This window comes from Hemicordylus capensis, chromosome 3 (genome assembly GCF_027244095.1).
Source record: "Hemicordylus capensis ecotype Gifberg chromosome 3, rHemCap1.1.pri, whole genome shotgun sequence".
NCBI classification, from domain to species: domain Eukaryota; kingdom Metazoa; phylum Chordata; class Lepidosauria; order Squamata; family Cordylidae; genus Hemicordylus; species Hemicordylus capensis.
In genome coordinates this window covers 343,756,164-343,773,488 of record NC_069659.1, presented here as the reverse complement: position 1 = coordinate 343,773,488, position 17,325 = coordinate 343,756,164, and the positions used below count along the sequence as shown (strand labels likewise).

General features: G+C 43.5%; 1 protein-coding gene across 9 annotated transcripts in view; it reads left to right on the top strand.

The window, feature by feature from the left end:
- The window catches only part of PEX5L (peroxisomal biogenesis factor 5 like), a 263,400-nt gene that overhangs the window by 157,241 nt on the left and 88,834 nt on the right, over positions 1-17,325 (top strand). For 6 of the 9 annotated variants that reach the window (XR_008320196.1, XM_053312290.1, XM_053312288.1 and 3 more), the window contains one exon: positions 1,356-1,460. The exons of 2 other annotated variants lie outside the window; for them this stretch is intronic. Coding sequence is in view for 5 of the 7 variants with exons in the window: in XM_053312290.1 (XP_053168265.1) it covers positions 1,356-1,460 (105 nt within the window). In the remaining 2 variants the exon portion in view is untranslated. Of the gene's footprint in view, positions 1-1,355; positions 1,461-17,325 lie in introns of those variants that run through there. One more of the 9 variants, XM_053312295.1, reaches the window with a different exon arrangement.

Genomic DNA, 17,325 nt, shown 5'->3' with positions numbered 1-17,325 from the left:
GAATTCTCTTTCATTTTCCCATGGCAATTGACTACCTCTTTTTGATATTTAGAGACCTTTTTAAAAGTACTGCATTATCCCTATGGGTACATTCTTTCTCACTGGGAAATTATGGGAGTTCTGTGCTCACTGTGCCATTCACTTCATGATTGCAATTATCACATGATAGCCTGGCCACTTGAATCATTTGTCACTTGGTGGCTTGTTGTGAGAGTGATGTTTTGTCTCCCAAGAACAGGAGCCGTCCAGGGGAGCAAAGCAACTACCAGATGAGATTATCAAGAAACTTTTTGTTACAGCCTGTCTGAATTCATCCCAGGACTACCAACAACGAAGTGTTTGGCACAATGTCTTTTGTAAATGAAAGCTAGACAAAATGGTTTATGCCAGTTGCTTTAACTTCTCTTATAAATAGTATCACATGTGATGCTTAGGCCTACGTCTTAAACTTCAGTGTACAGTTTTGTCAAAATTGCAAAGCCCTCTCATTTAATAAATGATACACACTGCTTGACGGTGTTCAAAAAACTTCACAGACATTGTCTTGTTGCAACAGTCTTTAAGGTCAGTATTGTTAACCCCACATTGCCAGCAGTGGGAGGGTGGGCAAGGCCGAAACTTGCCTCAGTGCTACTTAGCAAGTTCTTGGCAGAGGCAAGAGTTAAACTGAAGAGTTCCTCCTTCATAGATTAGACACTTAGCCACTAAATTCCTCTTCAGACATTAGGCTGAACCTGTGTTCAGATGTCTGTACACATGTACATGTTTTTAAGTGAATGACTGTACCTGTGGTCATTTTAAGAAAGCACCTGCGTACAGAGCCCCTGAAATGCCAGCTAGACATAGGAAGTATAGGGGTGTTCATGTGAATAACTGTACCTGTGCACACTACAAAGATTGTACAAATGTTGAACATAATGTATGAATGGGGATTATGCCCCCCCCCCAAGTCCAGCAGCTGATTTCGAGGAATGGAAAGTATGATTGGCATTCTAAAGTTGTAACTCGCTACAGCCCACGGTATGAATAAACCAGTCATAATCCAGTGGATTGCTGTGGAGGTCTGAGAGAAACTATAATTCTCTCAGTTGAGCAAAATGATATGGCTAATGATACTTGAATGGGTACCGTGAAGTAAGACTAGTACTGAGCATCACATGTATTCACTGTCATCATGAACTTCACAGTTCAATGTTTTTATTTTTAATTACGCAATTTGGAATGTTCTTTTCAGCAAGTCTCTATCCGGACTGTATTGGGATGGCTAATTGTGAAAATACTAAGATATTGATATATCTGTAACAGGTTACTAAGTTTCCTCCTGACACAAGTCATTGTTGATTTCACTGTTATAGGGGAAAGGCTCTAGGGCGGCAGATAAGGCTGTTGCCATGGTGATGAAGGAGATACCGAGGGAGGAGTCTGCAGAGGAAAAGCCCCTCCTTACTATGAAATCACAGGTGGGCAGAATGGTAGGATTCCAAGGAGGAAGCTGACATATGTTGATTTTTCATGGCAACCACAATTAGCCAAGAATAGTTACTATTCTTGGAATGAAATCAGAGTATTGCTGTTTTTAATCTTAACCAAAATGGAGTTATTGAAGTATGACAATTCTTCATCCCAAATTACATTGGGAATGTATTCCCCCCCCCCCCCCCACCAATGATATTACTTTCGAGCTTTAGCAAATCAACATGAGCTTGGCCCCTTAGGAAATGTCTTTTAAAAAATATGAAAATGCATACTACATAAAGTTATTCAGAGCAGGGGGGAATCACTTTTGCTTCATAAACTTGCACATTTTAGTTTGGAAAGGGGGGGAAAGGACAGATGTTCTAAGTAAAATGATTTATGATACCAGAGTGTACATATGTCAGTTACCAGTAGAGTATCTAAATGATTGAAACTGTTAACTGTGATTATGCTGTCTGTAGTTACATAATACAGTATATATAAATGCACATTCATAATAAAAGGTAAATTGATAAAACTCTAACTAACAGCCCCTTGGTGGAGGTGTCTTTGGAATAACATATCCAGTTCGCTTAAATTACGTGCTCTCTTGCTCTCATTTCATTTTGGCCCTCTTCGCATGTAACCACAGCAATATTTGATCTGCTTCCCTGTGGTATGATCCCATATGGCTGCAGGCAGTATGTGCAGGATGAAATACAGGGACAAGTTCGATTGATCCTGTGGATCTTTTCCTATCCAACCATCACTAGGATGGCAGATCCCATGCTGTTGGTAGCTGTGTGTGAAGGGGCCTTTTGATGATGCAACAGTGGCAGTTGGCATCTTTCTAAAGTTGGCAAATGCCAAGACCCACGCCCATGGCCTGACATTCAAGGAGAAACACCTAGAGATAAAAAGGCTTTTACAGAAGGTGTAAAAAAAATAGTAAAGACAAACCTATTTCATTGGAACCATGTGCCTTTGTTGTAGCTGAGATTTCACAGGAAATTTCATTTTTAATGGAAAATGCTACATTATGAATTGTGAAAATTACACTATTAAACATGAAAATTACAATATTAAACCCTGTCGAACATTATATAGGTTAAGATTACAGCTCTTTTCAGGTGTTCCATTCATGCATAGTCTAAAGGTGTGGAGGGGGAAGACGCCCACTGGCCCCATTCCCAGTATTACTGCACAAACTGGGTCCACCCCTAACTTCCACACATTGGAATGTAGGTCTGCAAGCAGATCCAGCATGTCCAGCTGTGCATTTGTAGGCATTCCATGCTGGAACACTGCACAATCTTTCCAGTCTCTCTCTCTCTCTCTCACTCTCTCTCTCTCTCTCTGAGATGCCTTAAGTGGAGATAGGAGGGATTAAACATGGAGTTTCTGCATGCAACGCATCTGCTCAGCCATTGAGTTGTGGGTGTAAGCTCCACTGAAATACTTTCCCACACAGTTATGTTCTGGAAAAGAAATGAATGGGAAGATCAGCTTTAACACAACTAATTTTAGTAACCAATTATTCTGAGATCCTCCTAAGCACCTTTACTTGAATGTAAGCCCCACTGCAGCAATAGAAGTTACTTTCAAATAAATAGGTCTAAGATATAAGAGCTATTTTACTGATATTTATTTTGTAGCATGCACGTCAGATGCATCCTAAGATAATCACCGGATTGGGAGGGGCACATATCTCTGTGATAAAAAGTAAGATATTAGGTATACTAGTCACATAGAGACCAGGATGACTGGTGCCCTCTAGTTACTAATTGTTTAAAAATCTTTAATAAAATTGCAAGCCTATTTCCTTCTCTATTCCACAATTCTCCTTATTCTGTAAATACTGATTTATTTTAAATGTAATAGTTCTAAAGAATTCAGCTCAAACCTAACCCATGGATTGTTCAAAATATATGTCCATAATTCAGTTTGCTCATATAAATGAATAACTGCCACCATTATCCTGTACCTTAAAAGTCCTTTCTCTCAATTGCCTCTTAAAAATTCGCAATGCTGCATTATATATACCGAAACGCAAGGTGTTCTGTGTTAGGGTTGCTTCACCCAAGACAGTTTTCCTACATGGATTAGGATGAAAAGTGTGTATATCTGCTTGCGTCATCATATGTGAAGACCATGAATGTATGTGTCTGAGGTTTTTTGTGTGTGCACAGATACGCTGGGAACCCATTATACAATGTCAAGTTCCCAAAGAGTCATGTGTGTGGTCTTCGTATGCACAGATGTACCCATGTAGGAAAAATGTGTGAAGTTGCCTAGTGCTGAGACATGATTAGATGATGAAATAGGATGCTTTCTTTAGTACATCCTATTGGATTTGACATGGACTAGTTTATGAATCATACACATTGAGATTCATAGTGTGCTTTGTGCCCCATTTGTATTGGTTGTCTATAACAATTCACCTGTAATCATTTGTGAAACAGCTTTTCAAAGTAAAACATTCTGTATATGTTAGTCCACATGTGCACTTCTTTTACTCCTGGTGTATGAGTTGACTTCATCCTTGTTATGCACCAGTTGGCTGCACAAAGCCAAGAGGAGGCAAAATCGAGCGGATGAGTGAGTATTTTCAATAACTGTCTCCGCATTGCGTGTGTTGGTTTTGCAATATCTGGTCATGCTGCGTTTCTCACTTGCTCACTTGTTGCATAAATGTCTTTCTTTTTTATGACGCCTTTGTCCTTAGCCTCTCCACGTGTACACTTTGTTGAGAACATTTGTCCAGCATAATGCAATGCTGCAGGGAAAGTTAAAAGACTTGAGCTCAGTTTATGCATTCCCTCTGTGGCATAGAAGCCACTCCCCTCAAATGCATTCCTGTGATTGGACTCCCTGGCTGCTTTGATAATACATACAAGCACTGATCCAGTGGGTTGCCCAGATCATGTAACTCCTTCCTGTGCCAGCATATCTCCATTGGGTCTGCTTTTGCTGGCATGGGCAATAACCAAGTGATACAGAAGACTGCTAATGTAACCACATTAACTCTGAATTGTGGGAGTTCGTGGGAGTTCACTAACTGAGGGAGTTCATCAACGGTTTTTCAATTGTTAGTATGCCACAAAGATATAGTAGTGAAAGTAGGGAAACATAAAGCTGAATGTAGGAATCATAGAGCTGAAATTAGGGAATCGTGGAGCCGAAAGGAAGGTCATTTCATTCAATTCAACATCAGCCATATTGGGGTGTTGACTGTGACTTCTGCACAAGATGAGACTGAGAAAGAATGATGTGACTGGACAAGAGAGTCTTAACCGCAGTCTGTCATGGGTACTTACAACAATGCTGATTGATAGAATCTCAAATTGACATTTCCATCAGTTGCAGAACAATTACTGGCAAATTTTCCAAGGGCCAGACTAGATGAGACATTAAGGAGAGTGGTTGACATACTGTTCAACATTACATATTTGTTGGAATTTAACTTTTGTGCACTTGTGCAAGAGTGCTTTTGTGCAAGCACAAATAATGCACAAATGGAATTGTGCAATGGTACAGCCATTGGAAATAGCAGTTCCATAACACAATTGCATTTGTACAGTGTTTTTGCAGTTGAATAAGATCGCTCTTGCACAACTGCATGAATGCTACATTACAATGCACACATAATGTTGCACCACATGTCAGCCACTATAGACATTTAAGTCTGTGCTTTTTTTTCTTTTTAAATGGCAGTCACAGGACAACCCAATCCAGATCGAGACCATAGCACAGGTGGAGGTGGGCTATAAGTCTTTGCCCTATACCCTTTCCCATTAAAGATTACTGCTCCAAAGTAGCTGTTTACCCCTGAAAGTGCGATTGCAACAAATTGAGGCTATTCTCACGGTCTGCCAAAATCAGGAGCAGGGAGCTTAGCCCGATTTTGGCAGACCATGAGAACCACTGGGCTCGCAGCTGAGCCCAGTCTCACAGAAGTGGGTCACCCGCTTAACTACCCCTCCCCTAAGCCCAGGTTAGCAGAGTGAGCACTCTGCTAACCTGGGCTTTCTGATTGTGAGTTGCTGCGGTGCGGGTCTGTGCCGTGGCAACTCACGAGTAGAACCCTGACTGGGAGGCTAAAAAGCACCCTCCCGGCTCGGGGATCTATCCAGCATGCCCTGCGCACTTGTGCAGAGCATGCTGGAGCTTCCGGGGGCTGAGCGGCCCCTGAACTCCCCAGCCCCCGCCAGCTCCGTAACGGAGCTGACAGTCATGTGGGCAGCTGGTTCGTCCGCCCGCAGCCGACTGACAGGTCGTCTCTAGGGAGAGCCCCGTGAACCCGATCCAGGCTCTTCTCACTAATCGTGAGAAGAGCCTCATTGTTTCTTGAAAGATAAATATCCACTTTGGTGGGAAATAGTCAGTGGGAAAACAGCACAGGGGCAAAGGCTTAAAGCCCTCCTTGAGCCACACTGCAGTCCTGATCCAGATCATGGTGCCATAAGGGCAGCCTGACCTATTGTGGTACCTGAGACAAGGCAAAATACTGCCTTGCCCCACAACCCTGATGGGTACCACCCTACTTTCAAAGCTCACCCTTGCAAACTTCGAAAGTGGCAAAGGGGTGGAGAGAAGGGAAGGTTCTCAGCAGCTTCCTCTTCCCTGCTTGTGCAAAATTTACAAGGTGTGTGAGGAGAAGTGCTCCTTGAAAAGTCTTCAGGGATAAGAGCTGACTTTAGCTCCCCTGCTAACTGGGCAAAGAGGCACCTTTTACCGTGGTGATTCTCTTTATTTAGCAGGGGGAGAGTAACTGGCCCTATCCACCCCCAGCACAGGACCTCCAGTGACTGTTGCTGGTGTGTGTCTTAAGTTTCTTTTTAGAATGTGAGCCCTTTGGGGACAGGGATCCATCTTATTTGTTTGTTATTTCTCTTTGTAAACCTCCCTGAGCCATTTTTGGAAAGGCAGTATAGAAATCGATTTATTTATTTATTATTTTATTTATTTTATTTAAGAACTGCTCTAATGACAGCGGGAGCGTATTTTGCCACCCTGCTAGTACCCCATAATCTTCCGCCTGAGGCAACCATCTCACCTCACCTCATGGAAGGACCTCCCCTGACCACTGCTGCAATTTTAAAAGGGGAAAAAATGTTGAAGATGATTTGTGTTGATGATGCATTTAAGTTCTTGTTTAGCTTGACCTAATCAGATCAAAACATTAGTATCAGGTATTCGTAGTTGGCTAGTAGGCTATGTCCACCTGCTAATAAATTAAATGGCCATTGCTTAATGTATTGAGAATGTCCTTGCTTGGAGGACTTTGTAACAATCAGATGTCTCACTTGTACTATATATGTGTGCTTCCGCAGCTGTTTATATTGGACAAAAACAAGTAACTATTAGTACAAGACGGAAATGTCTAAGATTCTAATCTGATAGATCAACTTAAGCTGGGTTTGGTTCATAAATGCATGATGATCATTTATTTTATCATTTATTTTATTTATTTAAGAAATGTCTATCCTGCTCTCCAATCAAAGCCTCTTAGAGTGACTAACATAATAAAAATGATAGCAACAATTTATTAAAACCAGCATAAAACAGCAGCAACAGCAGAAAGACAGATGAGCCAGATTAAAACATGATATAAAAATTAGTATTTAAAAGGCCTAGGCAAATAGAAAGCATTTTGTCTGGCACTGAAGGGACATCCTACTTGGCAGTAGTTGAGCCTCCCTGTAGAAAGCAAACCAGAGCTGGGGCACCATCATTAAGAAGGCACTGCCATGGATCATCATCCACCACACTTCTGAAGGTAGAAAAACCCAAAGACCTCCTGAGGAGGGTGTTAGTAATTGGTAGGTTGCAGGGGAAGTGACACAGGAAGCTGCTTTATGCCAAATCAGGATAATTTATACTGGTCCATCTATTATGATCATTATTATTATTTATTCGATTTCTATACCGCCCTTCCAAAAATGGCTCAGGGCAGTTTACATAGAGAAATAAATAAGTAAGTAAGATGGCTCCCTGTCCACAAAGGGCTCACAATCTAAAAAGAAACATGAGATAGGCACCAGCAACAGTCACTGGAGGTACTGTGCTGGGGGTGGATAGCTCAGTGTTGTCTACACCGATTGGCAGCAGCCGTCCAGTTTTTCGAATGGATATTTCCCAGTCCAATCTGGAGCAGTAGTGATCAGTGAGCACCACTCTAGGTGGGCGATGAGGGCAGGAAAATACTGCTTTCAACAGTGGCAAACATACCCACCACCCATACACCAAATGCTCTATGGGGTGGAGGCACCTGACCCAGAGTCCTGTGGGCAAGCTGCTTTGCCCCTGCTGCTCAGTTGGTCTCCATGCATTCACAGAGGCCAACTGAGCAGCAAGGGTGAGGCAGCTTGCACATGGGACACCAGGTTGGGCACCTCCGCCCCATAGAGCACTTGGCATATGGGCAGCGGGTAAGTTTGCTGCTGTTTAAAGGGGTATTTTCTTACCCCACCCCCCGGAGTGGTGCTCATCAGCCGCTACTGACCTAGAGATGCCGAATTTGACTTGCTGTTTGCTAGCAGCTGTGCTTTTCCAGCCACTGGTTGGAGGCTTCCATTTCCCGCCACTCCAAGCAGAGCAGATTATGTCAAGCTTAAAAGGCCCATCGCATTACCCCCCCCCCAAAAAAAAGTATCATTCTAACAAAAATGAAAATAGAAATAAAGCTTTATGTTTATGTATATACTTGGCAAAGCAATTCTAATAATCCAACTAAAACATTTGTCTTGCAATAAGTCTGGTTGTATTAGAAATGCCTTTAAATGAAAATACAGTTATGTCTTCTTACTTGGCATTTATGGAAACTTTTAATGTACAGAAACACAAGAGCAGTTACACAGTTCAGCATTACTCAACTGAAGAAGCAATGCAACCTGCACTATGACTGTTTGCATGTTATTTAAAATGTAAAATGTTTTTTCTCTCCTTTATTTTTCAGCTAATTATGTAAAGCTTGAAATTTAGTTTGCTTTTGTGTTCAGAGGCCCCTCATAGTGTGAGCCTCTAGGCTGTAACTTACTTAGCTTGTGCCTAAATCAGACATTTAGGACATCACAAAAGGCATGTTCTGGGCTCATCTTCTTTCCTAACTGGGATGGCAGGGACAGTATTATCCAAACCAACCGAAGTGTAATCATGTAACATCATCTGAGGGGGTGGAGTTCTGGGGAGAAATAGTGGCTGCATTCACACGTCATACAGAACCAATGGTCCCGTGGTTCCACTCTTCTCTCCCCGTCCCCACTCTCCTGTCTGCATTCAGAATACAGGGAGAGTGTCTCCTCTGCAGTCAGTGAGACTGCAGAGAGGAGGGGGAAGTGGCTGTGCTGGCCTCCTTCTTGCTTGAAAGACAGCCCACACAGCCAGTCACTCAGGGAGAGAGGGAGGAGCTTTCTCCCTCAACTCCGGTCTGGCTGAATGCAGCCCCCAGTGCTGCATTTGGCACAATGGAGGCCCTGTTGAACCCCAGTTATGAGCAGCAAAACTCACTACAAACTGAGGGTTCAGTTGGAGTCTCTGGAGCCAAACCTTGGTCTGTGGAAGAGATGCATGTGTTCAGACGTAACAGTAAGGAAACCTCAGGCCCCTGAAACTCTGGTTCTCTGTTACGTGCAAATGAAGCCAGAAGCAGCCTGTGCAACAGTGCTCCCTGTAACAGGGATTCCCAGCTGTTGTTGACAACTCCCATCATCCCCAACTGCAATGGCCTTATGGGATTATGGGAGTCTAGAGCATCTGGGAAACCCAGTTATAGGGAACACTGTTGTGGTGGCCACAGTCCCCCCCGCTCTCCGAACCTCCTCAGAGCAGCAGTTGGAGAAGGATTATGGGGCATGGTGGGAATGGCAGGCTGCAGCCCCCAAGAGACAGGCTGCTGATGGGGGATTTTGCACCCCCTCCCCCCAAGAAGATGCCCAAAGGGCCTGCCAATAGGCACCAAAAATGGGTGGGCCATTTTGGGACAGCACTAGTTGGCATAGTAGATAAGTAAATTGTCAGAAAGTCTTTTCATTTTCATCCTTGCTATAGTCTTACTTTGTATATCTGAACCACCTACGCTTATAAATAGCTTGCAAAATCATCTCTGAGCAGCTGCCGGTAAGCTTTTATGAGGCCCTAAGAACTATTAAGCCTTAACAATTATAATGTAATCAGAGACCATTTGTAAGCTAAGTATTGTTAAACCTTTTGTTTATTTTTAGCAGAATACATATAATTTCAGCCACAGTATCCCCATGAGGATGACGTTTTAAATTGTCTGATGAAATGGATCTGCATAGTTGACTGCCTGCCTGAGTGAAGCTGACTGTTTTTTCTAGTGATTTTTATCATGATATAATGAGAGTTTTTTACGACTTTGCAACCTTTTGTAAAATGTGCGCTGCGTCCATTTTAAAAAGCAAAACAGAAATACAGCGTTATACTGCACTTAAAAATGTTGCCATTTCTTATTTGTATTTAATATATTTGTCTCTCCCCTTACTGCAAGCAGTCCAAAAGATGGCTAACATAGATGTATTCAGGAAGGAGCTTGAACTAGATGGCAAAAAGAACCCTCCAACTTTATGATTTTTTGAAATATATCCAATACAGTTCAAAATATAATATAAAACCAAATAAAACCGGTGGTTTTAAAAATAAACAAATAAACAAGCAGATAAAACTGCCTATCATTAAAAACTGTCAGGTAAAAAGAGCACAGTTTACACATACTCAGGGGACCATTCTTATTTATTTCAATTGTATTCCATCCCACTTTTCCCCCCATCACAGGACTCAAAGAAGTCTCGGGCAGTCACTCTCCCAACTTAGCAGAACTAGCTAGCTCAACGTCTTTGACTTAGCGCAACATCTTTGACTTAGCACAACATCAGTAACATCAACCATTGTTACTGGCTGACATACAGAGCAAGGATGCACTGGTGTAGCAAGACAGCAGCAAGCAGGACTTCCCAACTAACTGTACCAGTACAGCAGAGAAAGCAGCAATTTTTGACACCATCCCCTTCCCCAGGAAGCCCTCTGTGCCACCCAAAAATATGTCCTTAATGGTTGCACAGCCCTCAGGGACATATTGCAGGTGGCACAGAGGACTCCCTGCTGCACTGGTGCAGTTAGGAAGTTCTGTTAGGCTGCTCTCTCACTGCACCAGTGCATTCTACTACTACGGATATACTACTATGAACATTTATATACCACTCTTCAAACCAAGCGGTTTACATAGAAAAATAAATACATAAATTAGATGGCTCCCTGTCCTCAAAGGGCTCACAATCTAAAATGAAACATAAGGCAGATACCAGCAACAGGCACTGGAGGCATGCTGCACTGGGGTTGGATAGGGCCAGTTGCTGCCCCCCTGCTAAATATAAAAGAATCACCACTTCTAAAGGTTTCTCTTTGCTCAGTTAGCAGGGACTTGTCCTTGCTCTGTATGTGTCTTATTTACTTATTTCAAAAAGTACAAAGATATTTATATACTACTTTTCAAAGAAAGCCCACAAAGTGGTTTACATAAAATAAATGAAAAAAGGGAAGACTTATCAGCCACACACAGTCAGCGATCATCTTACTACATATGTTTCAGAGTGGGGAAGCAGTGAGGAGATGGGAGTTTAGTTGTTTCCCTGCTTGCCACTTCCCCATTCCAGGGAGAGTGAAAACACATATTGGAGTGGTATTGGGAAACTGGCAGGACAAGGGTTGAGTGTCTCTTTCCCGTGCCACTTCTCCACTCTCAATCACTTGCTCCCAAAATGCCTTTTCAAGCAACAGGACCGAGGGCGGGGGGGAGTATTGGGTCTCTGTGAACTGCATTCGTGTAGCCTTGTTCAGACATAAGAAAAAGGAAACATACAGGTCGCATTCACGCATAGCACAAAACTGGAGTTAAAGGGGCCTCCGGTTGAAATTTGTGTATGTCTGAATGCATCCAACTGCAGTTCAGATGGAAAACGGACCTGCGGTTCCCCTCCCACACTGTTATTTGTACCTTCAGTTTGTAGTGAGTTTTGGTGTCTTTAACTCCAGTTCTGTGGTGCCAGCGTTACATCCAAATGCAGTGCCGCAGTCTCACTCATCGGCATCCGGAGTTGAGGAAGCTGTTCCCTGGCTCTGGCTGCGATTGGCTGCCAGGGCTGTTCTTCAGTCTAGAAGGAAGCACTCACAGCCCACTTCCCCTTCCTCTCTGCAGTCTCCGTGACTGCAGTGCACCTCCTGTCCATCACACGTGAATGCAGATAGGAGAGTGGTGGAGGGGCAGGGTAGAGCTGAACCATTGCATGTGTACGTGGGCACAGTGTCCTGAGAGCATGTCTGGAAGCCCTGCCCCAGCACTGATGCGCTGAGAAGCATCACCCTCCCCATACTATCCATGCTTCCAGCATTTGTCTGAAGAGGCAAATATCGCAATTGCACTGGTGGATGGCTTCTGTGATTGGAAGGCTGGGGTGCCCCAATCTTCCAAGTACAACGCTTGCCTCTTCAGACAAATGCTGAAAGCATGGAGAATGCAGCTGTGTGAGGCTTCTCGGTGTATCAGCACTGGAGCAGGGCTTGCTGGCGTGTTCTTGGGACCCTGTAGATAAGTACAGGGCCCCCCTTTTAAACTGGGCTTGTTGTTATTGCTATATTATGATTCTACAACTTTTCAGCACAATAGTTCTAAAAATGTTTACAAAGCAAAGAATACGTAAGACAGTGCCCTATCCCCAGAGGACTCGCAGCCTATAAAGAAACATAAGGTCTGAAGGAGGAGAACTGGTCTTGTGGTAGCAAGCATGAATTGTCCCTTTTGCTAAGCAGGGTCTGCCCTGGTTTGCATTTGAATGTAGTCATCTGACTACATGTGTGAGCACTGTAAGATATGCCCTGCAGGGTTTGGGCTGCTCTGGGAAGAGCACCTGCATGCTTGCATGCAGAAAGTTCCAAGTTCCCTCCCTGGCATCTCTAAGATAAGGCTGAGAGAGACTTCTGCCTGCAACCTTGGAGAAGTCGCTGCCAGTCTGTGTAGACAATACTGAGCAAGATGGACCAATGGTCTGATTCAGTATATGGCAGCTTCCTATGTTCCTATGTGGACACCAGCAACAGCTATTGGAGGGCACTGATCTAGCCACCTTGTGGCTGTACTAAGCAGGTCTGAGCCTGGGAGAAATGTACTGTTTCAAGTACCAGTGTCAAAGAAAGACAGGATGCAAATTAATAAATAAATGTATGAATCTTCTACGAGTCTGAAGAGAACAAAGTTTGTAAAGACCAGAAAACAAAACCTAGAGCCAAATACTTTAAAGCAAGATAAGAATCAACAGCACCAATGGCCAAGATTGCTTTCAGATGTGATGTAGATCTAACCTTGGAGTGAGTGCAAATCAGATAATTTTAACATTAGGCCAGAAGCCATATGTAGATTCAACACTTGTTTTCATCTCTGGCTTGCTGATTGCTGCTAAGAGACCATTATTCATCTTGAACTGTAGTTTGCAGGATGTGGTGCTTCCTTTCAGAGTACAGTGTTTCCAAATGCTCCCTGAATGCAAACACTTTTTAATTATCCCAAGACCCTTTGAACCACTTATTTTCCTTCAGGGTGATTGTTGCCTGCTGGGGTTTCTAAGCTTCAACCTAGCAAACTGCACTTCTGGTGACAATTAACACCACCTCTATGGTCTTCATACATAAATTGATTGATTAGTTAAGTGCCATCAAGTCGTCGACTCTTAGTGACCATTAAGCTTGTGAAAAGCTGACTGACTGCTTTTGTATTCAGACAGGCAAAGCAGCAACAACAGGAAACAATAGAAGTGGATTTAGCAAAATGTGATGGGGAATCTTCCACTAGTGGGCAGTTGCCCTTCTTCCAATACCAGGGTCCCCACCCTCAGTTCCCTAGATGTTTTTGGACTACAACTCCCATCATCCTAGGCCTCAGTGCCTGGGGATGATGGAGACTGTAGTCCAACATCTGGGGATCCCAAATTAGAAACCCCTGCTCAAATATGTCACAGGTCCTGATTTGCCACTTAGGATTCCCCCACAAATGGGGGTGTAGCTATAACTGAACAAGATGTAAATTGAACAGGGTGTAAATTGAGTAGGGTGTATAATTGAACAAGGTTTAATCACAAATGGGGGTGTACTGAGGCATTCCCTCAGAGCAGTAACGAAAGAGTATGACAGGAGACAATTGCTGTTTTTAGTGTTGAATGTGGAAGAATAGAGGCCCATCTGGTTCACCCTTAGCTAGGAACTGTCTTTGGCAAAACTGTTTGAGACAACAGCGGAACAAAAGAAATTAACGTATCCATCTTTGGCAATGAGGTCTCTCAAACTGTTGAGCCAGTTTAGTTGATCATTTAACCATGGATTATATCCTTGTGAGCAAGCCACAGCAAACCTCAAGTTTGCATGCTCTCTCTCACTTCTTTTTTGTGTGAGAGGAAGATTCTGCCTTTGGTTTTGAATTAACCACAGTTTCCTTTTACATGAGAACGTGAGAGACCATGGTTATGGTTTATTTCAACCATCATGGCTTAACAAACCAGGATCTGAAGCCACAGTTTGATCCTGGTTTGCTTAAACTGAGAATGATTAGAAGCCACAGTTTCCCAAGTTCAGGTGTAATGGGAAACTGGTTTATTCAAAACCAAAAGCGGACATTTCAAATGGGGGGAAAGCGGTGAGGGAGTGCACAAACGCTTCATGTTCATCCCTACTGTGAATGATGTATATGCATTCATTTTCAAAGTGAGCGTGAGTACACAGACCCCCTCAGATGCAAGGTACAGATAAGGGGGCTATCCACATGCATGTGCAAAACCGAGCTAATGGAACCCAGCCCAGGTTTCCACGTGCATGTGAACCACCGAGATCGGGCCCCGAGACCGGTCCCGGTCCCGTTGGCTTCACAGTGGCAAACCTGCCTAATTAACCACCCTTCAAGGTTAAGGGAGCAAGCACTCCCTTAACTTTGGTTTTTTGCTCCTGTGGTAGCAGCCGTGACTGCCTCACTGTGGGGAGTCTGGGGATGTGGGGGGATCCCCATGATGCACCATGCACTCGTGTGGGGTATCCTGATAGTTCCAGTGGCCAGAATGACATATCCAGGCCCCCAACCCTTCCTGCTACCTCGGCGCGTGGGGAATCATCTGGACGCATGGGGAGTGCGCCCAGCAACAGTGCCGTGATCATCTGCAGGGAGGGTAAGTTTAACCCGCTCTCCCCGCAGACCGTCCTCTAGCCCTTCTCACAGATCGTGAGAAGAGGCTCAGGGGCTTGCATGTAATGCAGCATGATGCAGGAGTCGCAGAACTGCCTGCACCACTGTGGGGCTCTAACACATGCAGCAATCGTGCAGCGCAAGAGGGCAGCACTGGAACTACTGACCATTTGTGCGACCACACATTGTGCATGACTTCTGTTGGAAATAATGGAAGTCACGTATGACCAGTGTTCCCTCTAACAGGGATTCCCAGATGTTGTTAACTTCAACTCCCATAATCCCCAAGCAAAAGCCATTGAAGCCGGGGTTTCTGGGAGTTGTAGTCAACAACATCTGGGAATCCCTATTAGAGGGAGCACTGTGCATGACATGCGATCATGGAAGTAGTTCCTGTACTGCCCTCTTGTGCAGCACCACTGCTGTGTGTTAGAGCCCCACAGTGATGCAGGAGATCCTGCAGTGCCTGCATTACACAGTGGGACGTGTCAGCCAGGAGGTCTACTGTTGTACATGCCTACAGATCAGTGTGCATACACTGTAGAGAGATTGTACATGCAGTGCAGTGTGAATGGGACTAAAACAAACGACAGTGTTGTTCAGTCCAAACTGCAACGGTGTTGCTCAACTCTGCATTCTAAACCTGATTCATCCTCAGACCAGCCTTCTCCAGACTTCTTTAAATAGCCTGCCTGAAGGCACATTTGGGATATGGATGTGCTTCGCCTGCAAAACTAATAGATGATCAGAAGGTTGCAGATGTTTTTGAAAGCTCATTTGTACTGGGATTGCTCCATCATCTCCCCATTCTCCCATCCAGTATAGGCCCATTTATTTACAGGGTACTGCAAATAAATTGGACAATTTTTGCACAGCTCAGGGATGGGCCAAGCAAAGGTCCCTAGCATCTACCCTACTGGTTCCCTCATACAAACCTCTGACTGTTTTCACCCACTCATCTTCCAATTCTCAATTTTGTCTTCTTACCCCTATTTTATAGCAAGATCCACAGAAGAGGCAAGCATGTCTTCCAACTTGGATCAAGATATTATTCCTTGTTCTTCTAGGATTGTTTTTAAAATTACAGAATTCTGAAATTCAGAATTTTGAAAAATTCTATTTGAAGTAACAAATTATCTGGTTGTATTATTCCATCAAAAGAAGCGGTTGCCTTGATTAAATAGCCTCAACACAATGCCACTTGAATCAATTTGTTTTAGCCAATTGATGGATTAGTTAATAGACTGAAAATGAAGACAGCTAAGCAGTGAACACTCTTTAACAGAGTGAGGGTCCTCATTACATTTTGTAACCATATATAGGGCCTGATGTAGGTGTGGCACATCATGCACATAAGGTATGAGGCTTCATGTGCTTAAGGACGGCCCTATTCATTTCAAGGTAATTGCAGGGATAGTCACCATTACATGTGCAGAGTTAAGCAGCTAATGCTTGTGTCTAATGCACGTCAGAACATCCCACATATGCAGTGAGTTGCTGATTTGGTGCATAGATCCACCATCCAGAGTCCCAGGGGTTTGCAGATCCAATGCTTATTGGATTGAGAGATCCAAGAGCAGTAAATCCCCACAGTGTTTCCAGAATAGTTGTGCCGTGCCACAGTACATGTTGTGCATAGTATAAAAATTACTACAAATGGCATTGGTTTTGTCACATATTAAACTATTAATGTTATTATTTTATTTTATTTATTATATTTGTACACTGACCCAAACTTCCATTTCTGGGTGATTTACAGCAACATGAAACAAATTAAAACAGAAATTAAATCCTTAAAACAATTTAAAACCACAAGTCTAGTTAAAAAGTTTGGTTGAATAAATGTGTCTATAGAGACCTTTTTTAAAGTTGTCAGAGATGGGGTGGTTCTTATTTCAGAAGGGAGCTCATTCCATATTGATCCTAAACATTTGCACTAACATTACTTCCTGTAATAGCAAGAAAACATCTCTTTGTTTCAGGGATAATGTCATGATGTTTACAATGTGCTAGTGCAAGTATATTTCATCCTAAGCCTTTGTTCGACAGTGACATGTCTTAGGGCTTATTCACACGTCTTACAAATCAGGAAATTGTTCTAAGGTGTGATGGGATTCCCAAGAAAATGTAGCAGAAGGGTGAGAGAAAGAAAGGGGATAGCAGGATAGAAAGGAGGAAAAAGGAACAGACCAAGAAGGAACATTTGGTAATGGGGCCATGCATATACCATCAGCTGTTGGCTAGTTTGAATATGACTCCCAGAGGTAAAAAGGTAAAGTGTGCCGTCGAATCAGTGTCAACTATTGGCGACCACAGAGCCCCGTGGTTGTCTTTGGTAGAATACAGGAGGGGGTTACCATTGCCATCTCTCACACAAATATGAGATTATGCCTTTCAGCACCTTCCTATATCGCTGCTGCCCGATATAGGTGTTTCCCATAGTTTGGGGAACATACCAGTGTGGATTTAAACCGGCAACTTCTGGCTTGAGGTGCACCTCAGTAATTTTGGAGCTTGGACCGAAAGGCCTTTGCTGGAAGCCCCCACCCCGCTGCAAGTTAAGCATCATCCCCCAACACACCCACACCGTGACACACACAACATTTTTAACACATGAGTTCTTGAGGGCACAA